This window comes from Gopherus evgoodei, chromosome 8, assembly GCF_007399415.2.
Source record: "Gopherus evgoodei ecotype Sinaloan lineage chromosome 8, rGopEvg1_v1.p, whole genome shotgun sequence".
Taxonomy (NCBI): Eukaryota; Metazoa; Chordata; order Testudines; family Testudinidae; genus Gopherus; species Gopherus evgoodei.
Window position 1 is genome coordinate 49,501,816 of NC_044329.1, and position 23,399 is coordinate 49,525,214.

At 49.2% G+C, this 23,399-nt stretch overlaps 1 protein-coding gene across 1 annotated transcript in view; it reads left to right on the plus strand.

The window, feature by feature from the left end:
- Window positions 1-8,804, plus strand: part of LMX1A (LIM homeobox transcription factor 1 alpha) — a 143,191-nt gene extending 134,387 nt beyond the window's left edge. Inside the window, exons 6-9 of the mRNA XM_030573963.1 lie at window positions 3,946-4,023; window positions 4,184-4,253; window positions 5,969-6,139; window positions 6,916-8,804. Coding sequence (XP_030429823.1) covers window positions 3,946-4,023; window positions 4,184-4,253; window positions 5,969-6,139; window positions 6,916-7,076 — 480 coding nt within the window. The 3' untranslated portion in view covers window positions 7,077-8,804. The remainder of the gene's footprint in view (window positions 1-3,945; window positions 4,024-4,183; window positions 4,254-5,968; window positions 6,140-6,915) is intronic.
- The last annotated feature ends 14,595 nt before the right edge of the window (window positions 8,805-23,399 follow it).

Below are 23,399 nucleotides of genomic sequence, written 5' to 3' on the forward strand. Positions count from 1 at the left end.
CCATCCGCATGTTGGAGATGTTGAGCCAGATTCTCAGCCGGTGTCACTCCATTGAAGCCACTGGGGCGGTGCTGATTTATATCAGCTGAGGATCTGGCCTGCTCTTTTTCTGCTGCATGTTTGTGTGTGTGTGTAACATGTACTTGTGCAGCCAGACGTATCCAGGGAACCCAGCTTTCCAAAGCACCTCCAAATGGGAGCAAATTTCCCAGCTGTGCATGCAAGAAGAAATGAAGGTATGTGCTGTAAGTGTATATACGCCTGTGTGTGCACAGCATGGTGGGTAATTCTTTGACTCTGGGCCAACCCCCAAGCGGCAGTAAATCCTCCTAGTTCCACTGAAGTCATTGGACCAACACCGATTTACACCTGCTGAGTCCCAGTCCCATGCCGTGTTCACTGGGGGAGGGTGGATAGAGTTACTGCTGTCTGTGACATGCATGAAGTGCACCTACCAGTGCCCCAGAGATTCCAAAAATCTTATGGAAGAGCTTGCTTATATCTCCCTGGGTGCTCAGTATCCTAGTGGGAGTCAGGTGGAATGGTATTGTCTGCAAGGAAGGTTAACAAGTAATATCCTATCTTTGGAGTGGGTTTGCTTCGTACCACTGATGCACTTAGCTGGGGAAAGAAGGGTCTTGTAGTCACGGCACCGGCACCGGCACAAGGCTCAGCAGGTTTGGTTCCTCGCTCTGCCCCAGACTTCCTGTGCAAACTTGGGCAAGTCCCTTGTGCCTCAGTTCCCTGTCTGTAAAATGGAGATTTTAATTCCCCTTGGTCTTGTCTATTGAGATTGTAGTCTCTGTAAGGCAGCGTCTGTCCCAGACACTGTGTACTAGGTGCCGTACAACACATAGTAGAGGATACGACCCCTGTGCCAAGGACTTTCTGGTGGAAAGGATCTCTTAGATCAAGGGTTCTCAACCTTTCTCTTTCTGAAGTCCCACCAACATGTTATAAAAACTCCATGGCCCAACCGTGCCACAACAAAAAAAAATTCTGCATATGAAAGCCAGGGAAGGCATTAGGGGGTAGCAAGCAGGGCAGCTGCCCTGGGCCACACACCACAGGGGGCCCTGCAAAGCTAAGTTGCTCAGGCTTCGGCTTCAGCCCTGGTAATGGGACTTGGGACTCCAGGCTTCAGTCCCGCATGGTGGGGCTTGGGCTTTGGCTTTCTGATCTGGGCCCCACCAAGTCTAACATTGGCCCTGCTTGGCAGGCCCCTGGACTCCTGATTGAGAACCACTGACTTAGATCATCCAGGAAAGTTAGAGGTGGAAAGGATCTCTTAGATCATCCAGGCTATTTCCTGAAAAATGAAGGATTGTTTCCTTTCTATTGTACATTTCTCAGTGTTTTAAGTCTAGTTTTTAAAAAAGTCCCAAACACCTGCAATTTCTACTCAGATTAGGTGTTTGATGGACCTTAATGTCCTAGAACTTCATGAAGTTGAACCCAAAGAAAGCAGGGGCTCTGATTATTGACTCCAATAACATTGATTCGGTTGCTGAGCAGTGTGTCTGTCCTGGTGATTCCATTGGACAATATATCCCTGACTCCATCCTCACCCAACTCTGAGATTCATATTATCCTCCAATTGGCCATTCTCCTGGGCCAGCTACTCAGCTGATGTAAATCAGCACAAATCCATCTAAGACAATGGAGCCGCGCCAACTGACACCCGCTGGAGATCTGGCCCCTTCTCGCCATTTCATCATTAAAAGGGCCTTTTCCCACCAGTGCTCCGGCAGATAGATTTAGAGTTACGGCTAAACAGCTCTGTTTTTTCAAGGCTCGATTACAGTAATTGTTTGTTATACAGGGCTCCTTCTCATCACCTATCGAGGCTAACGGCTCATTCAGGCTGCTGCGGATTCCATTCTTGCAGGCATGGAGCTGCCCGAGGACATTACTTCGCTGCAGAAATTGTTGCCTTCACTCCCTGTCAAGCTAGACATTGATTTTCTTTAAAGTTCTTCTATTGTGTTTAAGGTCCTGAGTGGCTGTGGGCCAGATTATAGACCCCATCTCTGTTCTGATGTTCCCAGCCAGTTCTTATGATCGGAAGCTGCAGGTAGCCGGACTGGCCTGGCTGTGATCTTGCGTCTGTGGAAGAGAGAGCATCTTACAGTCACGTGCCCTATCTGTGAGGTTCTCCACTGGTCGCAAAAGGAGGTGCTCAGTCTGTCCCACAGCTGAAACCTGTCTGGGATTCCCCAGTACTACAGCCCTCCCCCAGCCCCATCTGCCTACCCTCCAGCACCTAGGAAGAGCGTGGACCTTCCAGCATGACCTGAAGGTCAACAAACTCAGGCTCTGATGAACTGATGGGGAAGCTGGTCCATAGCTGAGACCCCCCCCATTAAGAAGGCCCTGCCTCTAGTCACACCCAGGCTCAACAGGAGGAGTGCTTGCTCAATGCTGCTGTATGATCACATGAGATAGTCTTTAAGATAACCAGGGCCCAGTTCATATAGGGCCAGATTGTATCTTGCTGGCACTGCCCCACTGGTGGGGAGCTCCATAGACTCCTTCCAGATCACATGAGGGTGTAGCTGCTACTCCATGCCTTAGCTGCAAGGGATGGTGAGGGCAAGGGAGGCGTGCATGGCTCCCATCTCCTCCCTGCCCCCTTGGTGCAGCTTGTGCCCTTGGAGGAGCTAGGAGGGAACAGTCCCTGTGCTCCCCCAAACACAAGCACTGCACTTGTGCCCCATCCCCATGTGGGGATGTGAAGGAGAGGGCAGGCACCAGGCATCCTTCTCTTCCCCCGGGGCCGTGTTCTGGGCCAGGGCACAGAGTTGCCATTAAGGTGAAATCCTGGCCCCGTTGGCATCAATGGCAAAACAGATGTGGGGAGCAGGATTTCACCCCCAGGCTTCATAGGCTGAACTAAATCCCTTCAATTCCAGCCAGTGCAGACTGCGGACTCATCCCTAGGCATTTGATTGCTTGTGTGTACTTGTGAGGCAGAGAGCAACCACATTGTGTGATTCCTTATTCGTTATTATTTTCACTACAGAATTACCCAGAGGGCCCAGTCAGGGATCGGGGTCCCATAGTGCTAATTGTTGTACATGTAGGTCATTTAAAAAAGGAGTCCTTAGCACAAAGGGCTTATGGTCTAGATTGATCACCAGACTAGGGTGACCAGATGTCCTGATTTTATATGGAAAATCCCAATTTTGGGGTCTTTTTCTTGTATAGACTCCTATTACCCCCACCTCCTGTCCTGATTTTTCACACTTGCTGTCTGGTCTCCCTACACCAGACCCAAGAGAGAGAGCAAACAAAGTGAGGGGAGACTGTAGGAAGGCATAGAAGATGGGGATAGTGAAACAAGCGCTTCGTATGGGAAGCAGCTCACAGCTCACCATCTGTGTGGCCAGCAGGGCCAGCTCCAGGCACCAGCGAAAGAAGCAGGTGCCTGGGGTGGCCAATAGAAAGGAGCAGCAGTCTGTCTGTTTTTGGGGAGGCACGTCTGGGTCTTCGGTGGCAATTTGGCGGCGGGTCCTTCAGTCCCTCTCTTCCTTCTTGGCGGCAGCTAAATCGCTCCGCTTCAGTCTTCGGCAGCAGCTCAATTGCGGGGGGGTTGGTTTTTTTTTTCTTCACCGCTTGGGGCCGCAAAAAAGCTGGAGCCGGCCCTGGTGGCCAGCTGCAGGGTTCACAGGCCTCAAGGCAAAGCCTCTACCCAAAGGGATCTGGAGGAGATGGTGCAGTCCATGGTTCTGTCTCTGAGCTGGCTCCAGTGGTAGGAAAACTCCCTGCCAGCAGGCTGCTAGCTAAGCATGGCTGCCTGCCGGGCCTCCTGGGGACTGTGTGAACTGGAGACTCCCTGATGTTCTGGGTCACCGGGGTTTGCCTGATCACTGTTCCTCCCCTGGAATGAAATTGTAAAACCGCTGGTTAAAAGACTGAGGCCGTCTGCTGTGTCGTTTATTCCAGGTCAGAGAGACACTGGCAGCTGAGACGGGGCTGAGTGTGCGAGTCGTGCAGGTTTGGTTCCAGAATCAGAGAGCGAAGGTACGTAACATTGGGGGATGATATGGGGTCTGGACTCAGTGACCCAGGAGGTCCCTCTGGCCCTGTATTCTTCCAAAAAACACTGTCCTAGAGCTTTGCTCTTGCCTCCTCCATAGATTGACTTGTTTCAACCCTCTGCATTCCTTTCCTTCCTGAACAGATGAAGAAACTTGCGAGGAGGCAGCAGCAGCAGCAGCAAGATCAGCAAAACACCCAGCGGCTCAGTTCAGGTACTGCCCAAGGCCCCCCTAGCCCCCTTGCTGCATGAGATCCCCATGACCACTGTTGGAGATCACAGAGCTGCTGCACAATGCTGCCCCTCGCCCCAATCTGCCACAATGGTATTCCCAGTTTAACTGCAGTGCCCACTTTCTGCTGCCCATGTCCCATTTCCTGGCCTAGAACCCCAACTCTTCTAGCTGGGATCTCCCATTCTGCTGCAAGACCGGCCCCTACTGCACTCCAGAACTCTGCTCGGGATCCCCCAGCTCTGTGGTTTGTTACCCCTAGAGCCACTAGCCCAGGGGTTCTCAAATTGGGGGTTGGGACCCCTCAGGGGGTCACGAGGTTATTACATGGGGGGTCATGAGCTGTCAGCCTCCACCCCTACCCTGCTTTGCCTCCAGCATTTATAATGGTGTTAAATATAGAAAAAAGAGTTTTTAATTTATAAGGGGGATCACACTCAGAGGCTTCCTATGTGAAAGGGGTCATCAGTACAAAAGTTGGAGAATCACTGGCACTAGCCCATTGTAGAATGCCCTACATGCGTGGGCAGCAGAGCTGAAAATGTTACTATCTGTCATAAGATAAACAGCTCACTTAGAAGCCCAGCCACAGCATGAGACTTGATAATCTCTTTGCAGCAGTGAGTTCCACTGGTTGTTTAAATGCTGGGTGAAGTAGCGTTTCATGGCTTACAGCATAAGGGCAAGGGGCCGGAAAGGACATCTAGCATGGGAAAGGGATTCAGGGCCTCTCACTGCCGCAAGGGGTGAGGCTAGGAAAAGATGGTTTGGCTTTAATTAAAACAGAGATGACTAACGACTCAATGCTTCTCTGAGGACCTGCCTAGTGCACTGGAGGTGGCAAAGCTGCTCCTGCCAGCGAGGGAGAGTTTCTCATTTCTGATAAGGCCCCTTGGTGCTGCTCTGGGAGTGGAAAGGAGCTTGAAGGGGAACGAGAATGGCCCCCAGGCTGGTGCAGAGCTGGTGAAATGGCTCTACCACAGTCCTGAGCTACGACCCTGGGCAAGGGGAGTTTTTGCACTAGGGAGCAGGAGGGAGGGCTATGTTCGTGGCGGGGGTGGGAGGGGACATGGCCAAATCACACTGCTCTTCATCTGTTCTCTGCATTCCAAGGCCCATGGGGAGTCATGGGAAGCCGAGAGTCAATTAGAGCAGCCCAGAGGAGGTTCTAACTTACACTGCAGGGCATGGTGGCCCCAGAATGACCCCAGCATACATGGTGTGTGAAAGTGACTTAAAGCCACCTTTGTGTTACCCCTCCATCCGGGCCCCAAGCACAGGGCTAGAGTGACTGACAGAGCATTCTCCTGGGAGCATGCAAGGCTATGATTTGTCCAGAAGTCTGGAGTGGATGGAGCCTGACATCTCTGCCCATTTCTGCAGCAAAGGAGGGATGACAGCAGCACAGCACAAAGAGACGCTGATTCTGGCCAAAGGGGGCCAGAAGCTTAGGTGACAGGGCAAGAAGGGGGGAGCTGAGTCCTGGCGCTGGTGAGGTAGAGTAAAGGGTGCCACTGTGGGACTGCGGGCTCACGGATGTGTGTCAGAGGAGAGCCCGGAGGGGTGAGAAGAGAACCAGCACTGCTGCCTGGGGAGGGGTTTGGAGTGCAGACCTGTGTAGCAGCCCAGGGAGGTTAGAAACAGGGTGGGTGTACAGCAGCATTTGGCTCTGACATCAGTTCACCCTTGTCTTACAGCTCAGACAAACAATGGTGGGAATGCTGGCCTGGAGGGGATCATAAACCCATACACCACACTGGCCCCACCACAACAGCTGCTGGCTATTGAACAGGGCGTCTACAGCTCGGACCCCTTCCGGCAAGGGCTCACCCCGCCCCAGATGCCAGGAGACCACATGCACCCCTATGGTAAGAGCCACTGGGAAACTGCAGTGCTCATCTCTAGGCAGCTCTGAAGCAAGTCTCTTTCCACCCACCAATACAGGGCCAGAGTGGAGATTCCACTCTGACTTACACACACATGCCAGCAGGGCTGGCTTTAGGCCAATTCCACCAGTTCTCCCGTATCGGGCCCCGCGCCTAAGAGGGCCCCACGCCCAGTGAGAATCTCTTCCCTGGCTAAAGGCACCTTTTTAATTTTTACTGACCTAGTGGTGCTCTGGGTCTTTGGCAGCACTTCAGCGGTGGGTCCTTCGCTTGTTCTGGGTCTTCAGCGGCACTTCGGCGGCGGGTCCTTCAGTGCCACCGAAGATCTGGAGCGAGTGAAGGACTCGCCGCCGAAGTGCCGCCGAAGACTCGGAGCACCACCCGGTGAGTACAAGCCCCATGTGGTTTTTTTATAGTTATTTATTTTATTATTTTTGTCTTCCCTGCCGAGGCCCTGTCAAAACTGTTCGAATTGGGCCCTGCACTTCCTAAAGCCAGCCCTGCATGCCAGTTCTCCCCTTCCCTGCGAGTCTCCATGGCTGATGAGATTGGCACCTTCCTGAAGCACATGCTGCCTTCCAGAGCTCCAGCTGAAGTGTCATGGATCAGCAGCGCCCCCTAGTGTGGGCAGCTGCTGAATGCCCACACTCCAGCCCTTTAGCTCTGCAGGGGGACAGCGCTATGTTACTGCGAAGCACTTTGCTAGGACTGTCCATCGCCAATAATACTTCAACATCGTTTGTTTGCCTCACTTTAAGGTGCTGAGCCCCTTTTCCATGACCTGGATAGTGATGATACCTCACTTAGCAACCTGGGCGACTGTTTCCTAGCAACTTCAGAAGCTGGACCGCTGCAGTCAAGAATGGGAAATCCCATCGACCAGCTGTACTCCATGCAGAACTCCTATTTCACTTCTTGAACCTTGTCTGTGTCACCTGGCCAGGCACAGGCGTCTATGACATTACAGGCTAAACCCACTTCAGATATGGCGGGCAAGGGGTTTATGTTGCTGGAATGCTGTCAGACAATATTTTGTAGCTCAGTATTTCCAAAGACTGACTAAGTTATGGATTGCATAGTGTAATGTTTTTATTAGAATTCTAGTATTAGATATTAAGTGTTTGTTAGAGCTGGGCTGCTAGGTGTTTTCAACCTGAAATTTCAACTATGGGGGAAAAACAGGTTAAACATTTCTATGAAATTTTGACATCCCCCATCTCCTGTTTTCCCCCCTGTCCAGCTATAGAAAGGATTGATTTAAGAAACAATTATTCATATATTTATTTATTTTTTATTTTGAAATTTAGACCGAATTTTGATGGGGAAAGAAAAAAACAGGAAACACTTTGTGCAAAGTTTTCACAATTCCGTTATCCGCACCCTCCTCCTGCGGTTTATGGGATTTATTTCAGCTAAGTTCTCTGGCCTGCGACATACAAGTCAGACAAGATGATTGCATTGAGTGACGTTCTGGCCTTAGAGTTTCTGACCATACGATTTCAGTCCTCCTGTAAAAATGGTCCAAAACTTTTCAAATTTTGTAATTTTGGCAAAATTTGATGAAAAAACGGGAAATTTCAAAGAAATGTTCGCCATTTTTTTTCCTGTTTCTCTACCAGCTCTAGTGTTTATTGATGAAAACAGGGACTTTTAATATAGACATTCTCATGCAAGTTTAGACATCTAGAAACTCCTAATCTGTCTCTCACTAACTGGGAAATTCCTGGAAAAAGATAGGCATACACCCAAACATACCTATGTGCCTGCACATGGGGTGGGTGTGTAAATGTATGTACTGCACAGACACACCTGCATATAGTATCAACAAAGTTTATTCCTAATTCTATCAGAAATGTACTGTACAGCAAAAGTAACTTTATTTTCAGCGTGAACCATATTTAAGGAAATGATTGATGCACTTAAGTTATAAGACAATAATTTACTTTTATAAAGGTTATGTTTAGTTTGCAAAAGCCCAGCGGCAGGGAAGGAACACTTGATTCCTTGCAGTTGAGAGGTCTTTGGTGCTTTCCATCTGCTTGGTTGCTTTTAAAGGTTGGTTATAATCCAAAGAGTGTCCATGTCAGTCATTGGAGCCTGATCCTGGGCCCACTGAAGCAAAAGGCAAAATTCTCATGGACTTTAATAGGGCAGGATCGAGCCCTGTATCTGCTCTGCTCCCTCTGTGTCTCTGAGTCACAGCTGCTGGCTTCACTGACCATCTCAGGAGTTTTCCATTCCTAGCCCACCCAGTAGGAGCCAATAAAGCGATGGACGAGTGAGATGGAATATGTTCTGCCCCATGCATCATCAGCAAGTGGATTAGCCCTAGACAACTGCAGATCTGGTGACCTGCACAGGATCTCGATTCTCCCAGTAAGGACCTGATCCAAGGCCTATCAAAGTCAATGGAAAAACTCCCATTGGTATCACTGTGCTTTGAATCAGACCCTGGAAGGAGAACAGGAAGTAGTTTTTCATGATCTTGGGGAGAGTATGCAGATACTTGTGTGAACATATGCCGGGGCTGTATTTGACCTTGGGCCAACCCTGATCAGCTAAGCTCAGATGACAGAATCTAAGGGCTGGTCTACACTGGGAACTTGCAGCTGCACAGCTATGCATAAGTGCTGGAACTAGGGGTGCTGCCGCACTCCCTGGCTTGAAGTGGTTTCCATCGTATCCAGGTTTACAGTTTGGTTCAATGGCTCTCAGCATCTGCACTGTACAAATTTCTCCAGCACCCCTGCAGCTATGTCGCTCAGGGGTGTGATAAATCCACACTCCTGAGCAACACAGTTAAACCAACCTAATCTTCTGTGTAGATGGCGCTAGGTGGATGGAAAAAATTCTTCTCTTGACATAGCTACTGCCTCTCAGGGAGGTGGATTGCCTATGCGGATGGGAGAACCCATCCTGTTCAGCACAGATAGTGTCTACACTGAAGTGTTGCAGCTGTGCCACTGTAGCGTTTCAGGTGTAGGGAAGCCCTGTGTTGCTGCTGCAGCTGAGCACAGATGGATTTCCAGTACCCAAGCGAGGAGTGTGAAGCCAGCACTTTGGGTTTTCTCATGCGAATGCTTAGTTTGCGGCCAGCTGGGGTGTGAATCTACACTGCACTAGCTGTCCATGCGGACCCTGCTGACAGGCACTAACCGTTCCCTACTGCATTTTCATCTTCTCCAGTTGCAAAGCAGGCTAGATCAAAATGTACTTACAGGACCTTTAGTGCTCAGCAAGCCCAGGTGTCAATCTACCCAGCATTAGCTTGCCGCACCCTAAGTGTTTGCATAGATGAGCCCTGAGAAACACCCTCTATTTGGACCTGATCCAAATCCCATTGACATCAGAGGGTTTCTGATCGAGCCCTTCATTTGAAAACGGAGGCTCAGCTCTGGATCCAAGTGAGCTATTCTTCCGCCTCTGGAAGAGAGAATACATATGGAGCCTCACACGGTCACTTTTCTTTAAGCAATGGGTTACCCTGCTCTTTGCTTCCCCAGTGCAGCACAAAAGCATGAAGTGTCAATGTCCCGATGGTCTTTGGGACAAATCAAGTGTGGGAGGGCTGCCTGCTTACCACCCACATGCTCCGTTGAACCACTGGGGAAGCCATGGGCACCTTGGCAGAGTTTTTCTTAGAATCAAGCCCTCTGCTGAGGCAGGTGCAGATGAGTCCTTATCCTATTATAGTTTATGTGTTGTGTAATTTTGTGCTGTTGTTATGGATAAATTATGCAAACAACAAAATGTAAATGAATGAAAGTAACTGTGGTGCTGTAGTGTCCAGCTAACAGCCATATTAAAGACCTGACACTGAATGTAACGGGGGGGCTAATGGATGAAAATGACACACCATTGGAACCGATGTACGAAAATTAAATTAAAAATCTCCGCAAAGTGGCTGGTCTCTTTGTGTGTGAGATGTTTTGTTTTCTCTGCATTTATCAGAAGAGTGGGGATGTTAAGAGGAAGAGGAGTTGGCAGGGCATAGTGAGAGAAACTGACCAAAGAATGAATAAATAAATAGAAGCAATCAAAAGTCCACAACTGATCTGTACCCCTGCCTCCCACTTAGAAATAAACCAGTTGCTGCTTTCCAACTGGAAAGCCCCACTAACTGGCATTTCAAAGTCAAAGGGGTAACATCAAACGGGACAAAACCCTGGAGAATCCCTGCCAGGGCTGGGGAAATCTGGTAGACAAAACGAACTATAGCAATAAGGATTTTCCATCTCTAACTCCTGAGATGCTACAGCCCTACTCTGTTGCATTGCCTGGTGTTTGCTCACTTTATGAGGCCTGCACAAGAGCCTTTGAGGACTATGGGAGTTTTTCAATTCACTTCTTTGATCGTAGGATCAGGTCTCTCTGCTGCTGTCTTTTGGTAACCATTCACTGAAGCACTTTGCGCAACTCATTGTTTTCCTGCACTGACTCAGTGGTCACCATAGGATCAGACCCACTTTATACGGAAACCACCAGGATCCTCACTTGCATGTATTCAGACCATTGGTTAACTGTCTTTTAAAACAAGCAGTGGTTGTCCCTTCCTTTAACTCTGGCAAGTTTGGTTTCAAAACAGAGAAGTGCAACAGGGATTGTGTCTAGCTGAATCGGGGCAGTGCTTAGCACAATGGGTCCCTGATCCCCCATGTTCTTGCCTGTTAGACATGGGGCTGACACACTGGCTGTCTCCTGACAGTGGTGCTGCAGGTAATTCAACATGTATTCCATGCCCTGCACCAACATGATCTCGATCACAGGTAAATGCTGTCAGAACTGCCAGCCACACTAGGGAGATTTTAATACTAACAAGGTCACAGAAGGTTTCTCCGGCTGTTCCTGTGTCTTTCTTTGCTGCTTGTATGGCTGCCTGGGGGGAAGACAGCAAAGAGAAAAGCACAGACGTGGAGGAAGTTGGGGACAGGGATTTCAATTCACCCCTCTGCAGAAGATTTAAATGGTGCTTAGGTCTTATAGTGGGTGACTTTCACTCTGGGTGCTGAAGTGAGAGACCAAACCCTACAGGGCTGGTGGTGAGGATCAGGGCTGGCTGAACTGACACAGATAAAATCAACCAGCTGCACCTTCATTTCCTAACCAAAAACCTGAAGCCTTTGGAAGTTCAAACTGAAATATCTTAATTTCTTCCCCCCGCCCCCCCATTTTCAGACTGGGAAATCAATGGGATTTAGATGCCTAATACCTTTGAAAATCTAGGTCTTGCTCCTTAGAAACAGCCAAATGTTGCAGACCAAGGAGGCTGGGTTGCTTGGGATATTATTCCAAGCTGCTGGGTACCTGCTGGAACCTCTGGACTTCAAGGGGTTCAGTAATTGTGGCTGGAAGGAGTTATGGAACAATATCCTAATAATAGGATTGCTTAAAGAGGCTGGAATGAAAGGAATCTGGCCTTAGGCAATGATGATCAAAACCTTTCAGATCTCCTCTGAAAAAGACAGGTAAAAGACACTATTAGCTAGAGGCCAAATCATACAGACAGCTCTCACTCTGGTAAAACTCCCATTGAAGCCAGCTGGAGTTTAACCTCAGTAAAGGCTTGGGCTGGTGTTTTCAAAGCCAGGCATTGAAACCCTTTTGAAATTCAGTGGACGATGAGCACCACCCTCCTTCAGCCTCCTTTGAAAGGGCTGGCGGTAGGCTGGGCCACTTGGGTTCCCAGATCTGGCCATACAAATATAGAAACGTCTGAGGCGGGTTGGCTGCTGGCCACATCAATGTATTTCAGGGCTTATTCCCCATTGATGATATTTCTTTGTAAGACAGCGATGCTCCCAGTGGTGTGTAGGGCACAGCAAGCCCTGGATTGCAGTGAAAATATGGTTTCTTAAACCTGTCCTCCACCAGAAATGATTTCTAGGCATGTGGCAGGTCTTTCCTGTGCCACCTTCAGAAGTAGCATTACAAAGCTGCTGGCTAGACTGCTCCTGATACTGCCAACTGCCCCTGAAATGGCCCCGCTCAATGGGACAATACCTCTTCTGGCCTAATGAGCTCATTCCTTTTGCCCTGATTGTGGGTCTCGGCAAGTTCATAGCCACAGCAGCCCAGATCTGCAAAGGTATTTAGGTGCCTATCTCCCACTGAAATCAATGGCAGGATGGCACCTCAGTACCTTTGAGGAGCTGGGCCATTGTTACTTGTTATCAATCTGCATCCTCCATTTTGCATTGGGTGGCACCCATGAAGGTGCATAGGCATCTAAACACCAGACTTAAGTGCCTAAATCCCAATTTTGGTTCCACTGTGATCCGCAAAACTCCTCCTATAAGCATCTGGACTCACTGGCTGCCTATGTTTTTCAGAGTAAAAGTCCCCTATATTCCCTAGTGGCCACATTCCAGTCTCTGGGCACGGTCACTCTTAGGGTCCCCTAAGCCCAGGGCGATTCACAAACCAGGGGAAGTTAGGAGTTCACCAGTCTAAGTTATGGGCAGGGCCCAATCTGGCAAGTGGCCTCTGAGCACTTGCACTGGATTGGGGCCCCTTCAAAATGCAGAGGGAAAAGAGCAGGAGGTATGTGCTATAACTCCTAGCCTGGTCGTTACAGCACTTCCCTGGGGCATGGGAAACCCAGTGCATTCCCCCTCTGCCTGATGGGGGGGCCAGGATTTGAACAAGGGTCTCTCGCCTCTCAGGAGAGAGCACTCTAACCCCTGAATTATGGGATGCTCTGTGCAAATCTCCCTCACCTCTCCTGGTGAAGCTGTAGCATGCTGGATAACTAAGGAATGAGAGATTGGAGCAGGGCGACTGGTCCCGGAGTCTCCTACCTCCCAGGTAGGTGCCCAAACCACTGGGCAACAGAGTAATTGTCTGGCCCACTGTGGATAAATACATACATAGTCATTAGGCCCAGGGCTGGTTCTACTGTTTTTGCTGCCCCAAGCAATACGCCGAATTGCCGCCGCAGATGGCAGGGGCAGTCCGTGGGCCGTTAGGGCAGCACGCGTGTTTCTGTGGTGGCGGCAATTCGGCGGCAGCTTCTGTCTTCAGCTGGAAGACAGAAGCTGTGCCACCATGGACAGCTGGACATAGAATCTGCTGCCGAATTGCCGCTGCTGTGGAAATGCGCGTGCTGCCCTAACCCCTACCATCAGGGCGGCACGCATGTTTCCGCGGTGGTGGCAATTCAGCGGCAGCTTCTATAGTCAGTTGCCCGCAGCGGCGCAGCTTCTGTCAGGGCGGTAAGCACGTTTCCAAGGTGGGGGCAATTCGGCAGCAGCTTCTATATTCAGCTGTCTGCGGCAGCGCAGCTTCTGTCTTCCAGCTGAAGACAGACGCTTCTGTCACATTGCCACCACCGTGGAAACGCATGTGCTGCCCTAACGGCACACAGACTGCCCCCGCCGTCCGCGGCAGCAATTCGGTGTGCTGCTTGGGGGCAAAAACACACAGACTGCCACCCCTTGCAAATTGCCGCCCCAAGCACCTGCTTGGAATGCTGGTGCCTGGAGTTGGCCCTGATTAGGCCAGAGAAAGAGAGCATGACAGCATGAAGACGCTGTAGCCTGGTGGTTTGGGCATCTACCTGGAAGGTGGCAGACCCTAGGTCCAGCCCCCCTGCTCCAATCACACTTTCCTGATTTATCCAGAGGGCAGCAGGTTCAACAGGAGAGACTGAGGGACATTTCTATCAGAATCTACTAAATCTCACTGGTTAGAGCGGGCTGTGCAGGATAATAGACCCCTGTCCAAATCCTTTGCCACTCTCCTTTCCAGTCTGAGGGTGAATTAAACTTGGATCTCCCTCATCCCAGACAAGTGCTCTTATGACTGGGCTGAAGGTTCTAAGGTGGACACCTCCTCCTCTGGCCATTTTGTGAGGCACCAGGTAGGCACCTAATGCATTCCCTCAAAAAGTGCCTTGGACACCTAAGCCCCCCACTCCAGACAGTTTGTGGATCTCAAAGTAGAGCTAGGTCCCCTCACTGAAGCCTGGATTTAGGCGCTCAGCTCTGAGGGAAGGGAAGGGCTTAGCACACCCCTTTCTTGGTGGCACCTCTCAGGTTGCCTGCCTTGCATGCTGGCTTTTGTGGATTGCATTCTAAGGCGCCTCTTTCTCCCCATTCATTGTACAGGAAGTCTTGGTGCCTAACTCAAGATTTGTGGGGTGCAGTATTGTTCCTGTGAAGTTCTAGACACATAAAAGTTAGGGACTGTGATGCTCAGCATCTCAACGCCTAAGTCCCTTTGTGGAGCCCACCCCTATGGCTACACTAGAAATGCTACAGCTGCACAGCAGTAGTGTAGACACTGAGGTGATTCAATGTAAGCATTACCTGCAGTGACAGAAGGGATTCTCCTGTCAGTGTAGTTAATCCACCTCCCCAAGAGGTGGCAGCTTGATATATGGAAGAATTCTTCTGTCAACCTAATGTTGTCTACACCAGGGCTTAGGTCGGCTTAACTATGTTGCACAGTGTGTGAAATTTTCCACAACTCTGAGCAATGCAGTTAAGCCAGACTCATTTGGTAGTGTCCCCCAGCCTTTGTGACTGTCTTTTTGATTGTGAAACTGTTCTGAGCCCTCACCTTAGCTCTGTCACCTTCTCTAGAGCTGAAAACATCAAGAAGTGTCAGAAGAAATCCTTCCACCTAGCAGAGGGCTAACAATGAAGAACAATCAAGAATCATTAAATTAGATGATCTTCTGTTCAATGGGAAATCCCTGGAACAATGAGCTGGCTGCAGTGTAGAGAAACCAGTTTAATCAGGTGGGCCATAGCTAAGCAACAGATCACCTGAAGGGACTTGAAGCCACTCAGGGTGGTCACCTGACAAGGACCTAGAACTCTATAAAAGGAAGGAGCTCTCACTACCCCATCCATTTTAGAAGCAGATTAGAAGCAGGTAAGGCTATATGGAAGGAAGGGTCCTGAGATCCTGAAAGGACATGGATCAGCTCCCAAAGCACTTTCAGAGTGGTGCGAAAACTGAGACAGGGTTTTACATGAAGGTTTTGTTGTGTTTTCATAGATCTGCATATCTCTAGTGCTGTCAAAGAGTAACACCTGTGTGTGTTTAGAAATTCCTTTGCAAAGTCTCTTTGTTACTTGCTTTTACTGTCATCTAGCCCCTGAACAAAGGAACAATAAACCAGATTCGGTGGAACTCTGGGAATGTGCAAAAGCTCCTAAGCAGGCTTGGGAGAGCTGGTGCTACTTTCAGGCCTAGACAGTTGGACTGTCTCCAGCTCTCAGAAAGGGAAGCTACTCACAGGATCTCCTCCCTGACTGTGGGTGGAGAGATCCAGGGTCACTGACAATGCTTAGACTCTGCCCAGCCCTAGCAAAAACTGAGCATAACAGATCCAGGGGCTTAGGTCCAAACAAGGAAATCTGTTGAGCATACACCAAGGGATCCCCTCCAAGGGTTAAAGAGGGGCCTATATTTTTGGGTGCTCAACATGAGCAACATTAAAGGGGTCTGAGTGTCAGAGGGCACATGCTCAACGCATTCTGAAAATCAGACCCTGGGATGGTATCTCGAGTTGGGCAACCCAAATCGCTGGTTTCTTTGGAAAATCTTGGCCAGGATTCTTCTAGCTGTCTTTCCTATCCCCATGGCATAACCCTTTCTCCTAATGTTTCTGGGAGACTACAGCCCTCTGCTTTCAACAGAGCAGGTTCAGCTGTACCGGGCAATGCACATGTTAGGCAAATCCCGATCCTCTGGCCCAGAGGAGGACACAATCCCCTTCATTGTGTGTACATGGACTCTACCCCAAATGCTCAGGTGGGCCTGAACTAAGCAATGGATCACCTGATGAGGGGGCTTGAAGCAGCTTAGGGTGGTCATCTGATAGGGCTCTTTCACTGGCTACCTCTCTATTTTGACCCTTGTCCCCTTGTGGTGGGATGATGGGATTGCGGGAGCACCAATCCTCATGCCTCTGCTCTCTGATGTCCCCCTTGGGGTGGTTTTTGGCCTCGATGAAGGAGTGAGTGGGGTGTCTTTCTTGGGACTCCAGTTCTCCTTGAAAACCATCAAGCCTGAACCTATTGCAGCATAGGAGTTGTGGCTTAGCAGCTGGCCAGTCAGCCCTTTAGTGGTCATTTATTCATTTCTTAGTGCAGGAAATTCTCTCCTGGGCAGTTTCTTGGGATATCATACACACCTGGGGTATCTTTTTAATCAATCAGTAGCACAAGCTGTTTCCTCATTTGTCTTCCCACAAATGTGCCTTAATTATTCAGCACATGACCTGTGGCCGTTCGTAAGGGTATGTCTACACTGCAATAAAAGACCTGCGGCACAGCTTGCCTGGGTTGGCTGACTTGGGTTTATGGGGCTACAAATTTCTGTGCTGATGTTTAGACTCAGGGACCCTCTCCCATTGTGGGGTTCCAGAGCTCAGGCTTGGGCTGGAGCCCAAATGTCTGCACAGCAATTTTTAGCCCCTTCCCTTGCCCCTCCCAAAAAACCCAAGTCAGTTGACCCAGGCCAGCTGCAGGTGTTTAAGTGCTGTGTAGACATGTCCTAAGTGGCCAAGCAGCACCAGCTGCAGTGGTGACTGTTGTCTTCTAAGCATGAACTGAAGCCCATCAAATCATCTGACTTAGGGGAGCCAGCAGTCAGCACATGACTGACAATTTTCAGCCCCTGTCACTAACAGCCCTCTTATCAGCTACGTGTCAGGTTAAAACTTCGCTATGGCCCATTACTGATCTCCCGAGTTGTCCAGTTCACGGGGAAACCTCTCCATGTGAGGGGCCCTTTTGTGATGCTAACTAATACTTTCAATTCCATTTCTGCTTAGCCTGCTCCTGGCCCAGTTAGTGCCTTGTTTCCTTCTCTGGATCAGACAAACTACAGCCTACCACCAGATTGAGAAGGAAAGAAACGGGGGAGTTCTCTGGGAGTCTCCTACAGAAACCAAGTCATTCTTGTTTTACCCAAAGCAAGGACACTGAAGGGGAAGGACCAGGCTGCGACCTTGGCATCTCAGTGGGAACACTGAATTAACAAAGCCCCCAGTGTTTTCAGAGGCTGCTCCATGGCCAACCGGAGATCAAGGCAGAGATTACCTTTCAGGTGAGGCTACTGATTAGATGATATTGATAGGAAGGAACTAGCTAGCTCTAAATGACATTATGTTAATTAACTTGCTTCCAGTGACGAGTTCATACAGTAGCTTGGCCAGACGTAGCATGGAATGAAGCTGAAATAGACTCAGCCGAAGTCTGCTGGAGCACGTGAGCTTCTAAGCAGCAGAGATCCAAGGCTGCATTGTCCAGAAGCACGTAACAATGGGGGCAGGAATTCTGTGTCTAGAACAAATACACTCCAAATTATGTGTCGGATCCTCAGCTGCCTTAAATCAGCATCGCTCTGTTGAAATCAATAGAGCGATGCTGATTTAGATCAGCTGAGGGTCTGGCCCTAAATAGACCCCAGCAGTGGAGAAAAGCGGTGGTTGCTAAGTGGCATGTTCGGGAACCCAGAAGTTAAACTGCAAAAAGGAGAGAGGAGTGGGTAGATAGAAGCTTGCCAGTTCTGGTGGCAGCAGGTTGTCGGTGGGAGGACACTGCGTTGTATTGTGTCTGTGTGGGGAAGGGAATCAGTGCACCTGAAGGAAGCTCATAGCCAGACATGGGAAGGTGAGTGTATTTGTGTGTGGAGTTGTTTAGGGGAATGCCTTGTGCTTGCAGGTGGTCTCTTGCCTCTCTCCACCTTGAGGGGTGGGAGGATCTCAGTCCTTGGTCTTGTACCACTGGGGAAGGTGGGGATAGGGTCTCCCTTTTCCCCAGGAGGGGAGGGAGAGCTGGAGGCAGAAGGCTCTGTCTCTTTCCCCCTCGGGAGAGGAGGGGAGGTAAGTGGGGGATTCCGATGGGGCAGCTCTTCTCCCTAGTGGCAGGAAAGGTCTGGAGCCTCATGCGCTCCATAGCCAGGCACCAGCTCTGCCTACTGCTCCCTGTTCAGCTCCCCTCACCTGGTGAGGCCCAGTTTCAGCAACCAGCAAGAAGGCAGAGCTCCATGAGAGGAGCTTCCCAAGCCCAAGAGAGTGACAGAAGTGGACGGCACTGGAGCTGGAGCTGCAGAAAGGGCTTAGGGTTTTTGCTGTGGCAAAACAGCGAGGTTCTCATTTCCCACCTGTCAATGGGGAGTTCTCCACTCCGATGGAGGATCAGGTAACTCACATAACGAGTCCGATACGAGCGTGGGGTCCACCTGCAGAGGCAGTTGGGCAAACAGGTGCATTTCTTGTCTCCAGACTAGGATGCAGAAGAGATTCTTAAAGAATTTGACGATTGGGTTAGTGGACTGGGAAGCATTAAGCAAAATGCCGTGAGTCAAGTAAAATCTGGTCTCGTGCAGGTGGTACAAGTAGAGATTCCTGAGAGTCTGTGGCTACCAAATCCTGAGTGTCTTGCACAGTGGAGCCATTGGTATCCGGTCCCTTGGGGTAGAGGTGGTGGATATATCACCATTTCATCTCTTCTATGGTTTAATCATTTGCTGAGCGTCTTCATGTTTAAACCAAATCAGAGTTTTTAACTCCTGGGTGTATTGTCCAGCACAAAGCACCATCCAATGCTAGAAAACCCCTTAAAACCCTTTGTATCAAGTGCAAGGGGTTGAATCAATAGCTCTGCAAACTCTTCAAGTACAAAAGTGACGCTGGGAGCCAGATCCTCCAGTAGTGAAAATGGCATAACTTCTTTGCTTTTGCTGAGTTCTGTCCGCTGAGGGCTTTCTATGCACCGTTTCAGCAGGAGGAAAAGTTCACTCAAAGTTTGATATAAACCCGTGGCAAGGGAAATGTGCAATGGAAATGCAGACAAAGGGCCAGATTCTCACCTGGTGTAAATGGGCAGAGTGCTTGTCAATACAGCTGCAATGGCTGAGGCTAGCTGAGGAGCAGTCCCACTGAGTGCTGCTCTTCTCTTGGCATTGATCATCTAGAGGTGACCGCAGACCTCCTACAGTTGGTGGTTTCCAGGCTGACGTGTATAAGGTCACAGACAGAAGATGAGTGTATCCAACTGATGGGCCTTTTAACAAAGAACTCAGATTCCAGATACCTCGGCCCCCTCTAGGCTGCTGCTCACAAAGAATGTCTCATATTTCTCCTTTTGTGAGCTGCCCGTGAAAACGAGATGGATTCCTTTAAAAGGGAACTTGATGAGGTGAATTCTGTACTCGGAATGGTGTGTATCCAGACCGTGACTGGAGTTACTCTGAAGGCATGTGGGTAGAATGAAGAGCAGGGTTTGGCTACAGTAGTGATGGCCAGCAGTTGACTGGCAAAAATTACATGCAGTCACAGATAGCAACTTCTCAGGGAAAGAGCAATGGCCTGTTGTTCCGCCTCTGGTTTATACTGCTGTTACTCCATTTGCTTCAATAGCTCTGCTTCTGACTGACGCAAATGTGAGTGGGACAGACTGCAGCCTCCCTTGGGTGGCCCATGCAAAGGCCGGCTGGAAGGACAGGCTTGGGTGAGTGCCAGCCTGCCACCGAGATGTTCCTCACCAGGAGCAGTGCAGCAGAAACCAGGCATGGATGGTGGGGAAGAGCAGGGTATAGGAGAAGCTGTGGCCTTCCCCACCACATTAGGCACTGGCCAGCAGGAGAGACCCCAGGTCCCTGTGAAATGGAAACCAGAAAGTGCATGTAAATAGCAGCTGATGCGACCCGTGTCTGTAATGACCAACAATCACTCCCACCCTGAGATCATGACGTGGCCGGGCATGGAGCAGTGTGAACAGCATTACCCTAACACCAGGAGCCCACCAATGCACCCTGGAGCCCAGGGACTCGTGACAGCCATCAGCATGGCTGCCCAAATGCACAGCTCATGGGGAACAGATCACAGCTGGGACAATCAAGAATAAGAGGCCTGTGCGTAGGAGGCATGACACGTCTTTGTCGTGAGCCACTGTATCACAAGATGCTGTCCATACCTGTGTCGGGGGGCCAGCTGTCTTTTGCCAGCACCACTGAGCCCAAGGCAGTGAGCCGGAATCCAGCTTAGGAATGTGCTGCACAGCTGCCAACTAACGTGGACAATACCAAAAGCAGGGAAAAGAGCAACAACATTTCTAGGGGAACAGACAGCACTGCCTGTTACAGTTGGCAGATGCTGTCTGTTATAAGACCCTGGTTTCAGGGGTTTATAACTTTACCAAACTTTAACCATTTGGTCTAAAATATCCCATGCTGGGTGTCTGCCTCAAATTGAATTTTGTTTTTAAGTTTCAGATCAAACAATTCAGCTGTTTTCGAGATTAAGATTAAGGGAAAAATATGTATTTTGCCCATGCTGAAAAATTCTGTTCCATTGAGAAGCTCTAGCACCCCCTTACTTTGGAGCAGGGAGTTGGAATGTGTCAAGGATGCGCCTTTTGCCACAGCTGGAAAATTTAGCCAAGTTATAAGCCTCTGAAACGTCTCAGTGTGCACATGCTCAGTGGGGACATGTTAGAGGACGCCACCTACAACCGCTGAAGAGTCCTTCTTCACTGAGCATGCTCCGTCACCTCACAGCTCCTAGAGCTGAACAGACTGCATGCACTGTCCCCATAGAGCAACTGAGCATGCTCCCTCCTGTGGCTGCAGGGCAGAGCAGGGCTTGCTGCTGTTGCTATTCCTGGCTGCTTCCCTGCTGGGCACTGGAACTGATAGCAGTGAGAGTGTGTCCTGTGCATTTACTGCCCCCCCTGCTGGTACAAAGAGCCAAGAGAGAGCAGCCCCACTGCAGTGTAGAAGGGTGAAAATGAGCAGGTGGGGGCCAGTGGGAGAGGATGCACAAGGAGCAAAGGATGGGGAGGTTAAATAGGGAGAGCAGCAGGAACTGGAGTGGGCAGATGGGAGCACACAGGGACAGAGACATGCTAGAGCCAAAAAAAGAGCTGTGAAACCCACTAGCAAAATGTCTCAGCCCTCCTCTAGTCACTGGTCCACATAAAGGGTAACAGCCTGCTACTGCTACCAGTTACTCTATTTTTTAAAACAGGAAATTGCAACCTTTATATTGTTTAATATAGTTTTTGGATGTAAAGTCACATATTCAAAAGTTAGGAAATGCCAGAATTAAGGCTGTCCATTTAACCTTAACTTGACCCCCTTGTGCATATGCATTATGATTGTCTTTAATTACATGGTTACAGAATATTTTTTTCACAGGATCCCTGCCTCATTCAGTGCACAGGATGGACCTGCTCTGGGGATAAATCAGGGTTGTGTTGTGAAAGAGGCTGTTGTCTGAAGGACCTCTGCTTCATTTGTTGCAGAATTGGGAAGGTGTGTCATGAATGAGGCAAGGGATTGTAGAAAGAAAAAGGACAGTCTCATGGTCAAGGCAGTTGAATGCTACCCTGGAGAACTGGATTCTATCCCTGCCTCTGCCACAGAGTTACTGTGTGATGCTGGCAAGTCACGTACACCAAACTTTTCACAGGTGGTCACTGATTATATGCTTCTTGTTTTCTGGGTGCCCAACATGAAATACCTAGGGCCAGGTTTGTCAAAGTGCTGAGCACGCACAGCTGCAACTGAAGTTGACTGGAGCAGTACTTTGAACATATTAAGTGGCACAAAATTTCTAATTTCTCTGAAAAATCAGGCCAGGCGAGTCTAAATTAACTGTCATGCTTGACAATCTTGGCTTTAATCTCCATGTGCCTCAGTTTCTCCCCCTCATCACAGAGGGATGTGTGAAATGAAATTAGCATTTGTGAAGCACTCAGATACTGTGGTGAGAGCACCAGAGAAACACCCAGAAGGAAACAAATAATTCTGTGTTCAGTGCAGGGGTTGGATGGCATGCGGTAAATAAGGCACAGGGCTGTCACAGTTTCATGGCAGCTGCACTTGTATCTCTCCCCTTCATAGCCCGCTCCAGGAATCCCATGTCTCTAGGTAGGGACCTTTGACCCATTCCCTTCTGACTGGGTTTTTAAGGCTGCACAGCTCCCTGCATTACACTGTGCTGCCCCCAGCAAATCAGACTGCCTAAGAGGAGCAACTGCACTTTGCTTTCTCTCCGAGTACTGTGAACTGCATATTGCCAGCAGTTACAAGTTCCCGCCCAGCGCTTTCTAAACAAGCATATTTATTCTTAAAGTAAAAGCATTACCAAAAAACCATATAAAAGTTCCTATAAATGTACTAAGAGCTTACCAGAGGTCACCCCTCAGTCTTATGAAGCCGTAGTTAGCCAAAGTTCTTCCAACCCTTCTGTTTGCTGGACCGGAAGGAAGGCCCCGAGTCAGTTTAAATGCAACTTTTGTATAGCAAAAGCCCTTTCTTTGTCTGTTTTTTCTGAAAAACCTAGTATGAAGCAGTATATACAAGCTGCCCCGGGGGGGGGGGCGGTGCCTCTCTGGAGGTGTGTGCAACCTGAGTGATTCATCTCAATTGCCCCCCTGCTGTCTGTGCACTAAGGTAGCAATATCTGTCATGATGAGGGGCCCACAGTGAATGTGGAAGATAAAAAGAAATATTGAATAACTAGCAGTTCCCTAAATGAGGCAGTGGGCCTGTGGAACAAATAGTAGGTGATCATACAATTAAAGACAATTGCAGACATGCAAGGAGGCCGAATTAAGGTTGCACTGGATGACTTGGGGGAAAGTAAAGAGATCTGACTCCTTAAAGATCTAGGGTAAAATTATCAGAAGTGACATAAGAGCCCAAGTCCTAGTGAGCGGGGGTTAGACTAGATGAGGGCATTAGACTAGTTGATTCTTGCAGTTCCTTTTAACCCTATGATTCAATGACTTTCCATGGTCTAAGTCACTAGATACTTTTGAAAGTTTTACACTTAATGAAAGAGGGAGTGATTGGCCGGGAATAGACGGACTAAAGGGAAATTATATGAATGAGGAAAGAAGGGTCAGCTGTGTTCCCATGCAAACTAAGACAATGCAAAATGTGTCAAATATGATGGAGAAAAAAGAATCTTCTTATCCGTGATATAATTCAGTATGACTTCAATGGAGAGAACTTGGCCCAAGATATTAAAGGGGCAAAAATATAATTAAGACTTCTTTTGTAATAGATGATTTTATTGAAGTCGTACTTTCTACAGATCACTTGTGCACATTTTGACTATGCACTCACCGTGTGCAGCAACCTTGGGCTGAAACACACTAAGCCATCTCAGGGTTGTGGAAGCCTGATTTCTATTAAAATGTGAGGAATTCTGTGCTTAGATCCCTAAAGTGGCTTTCAAAATCTCAACCCTAGTTTTTCTTCAAGAGCATCCTTG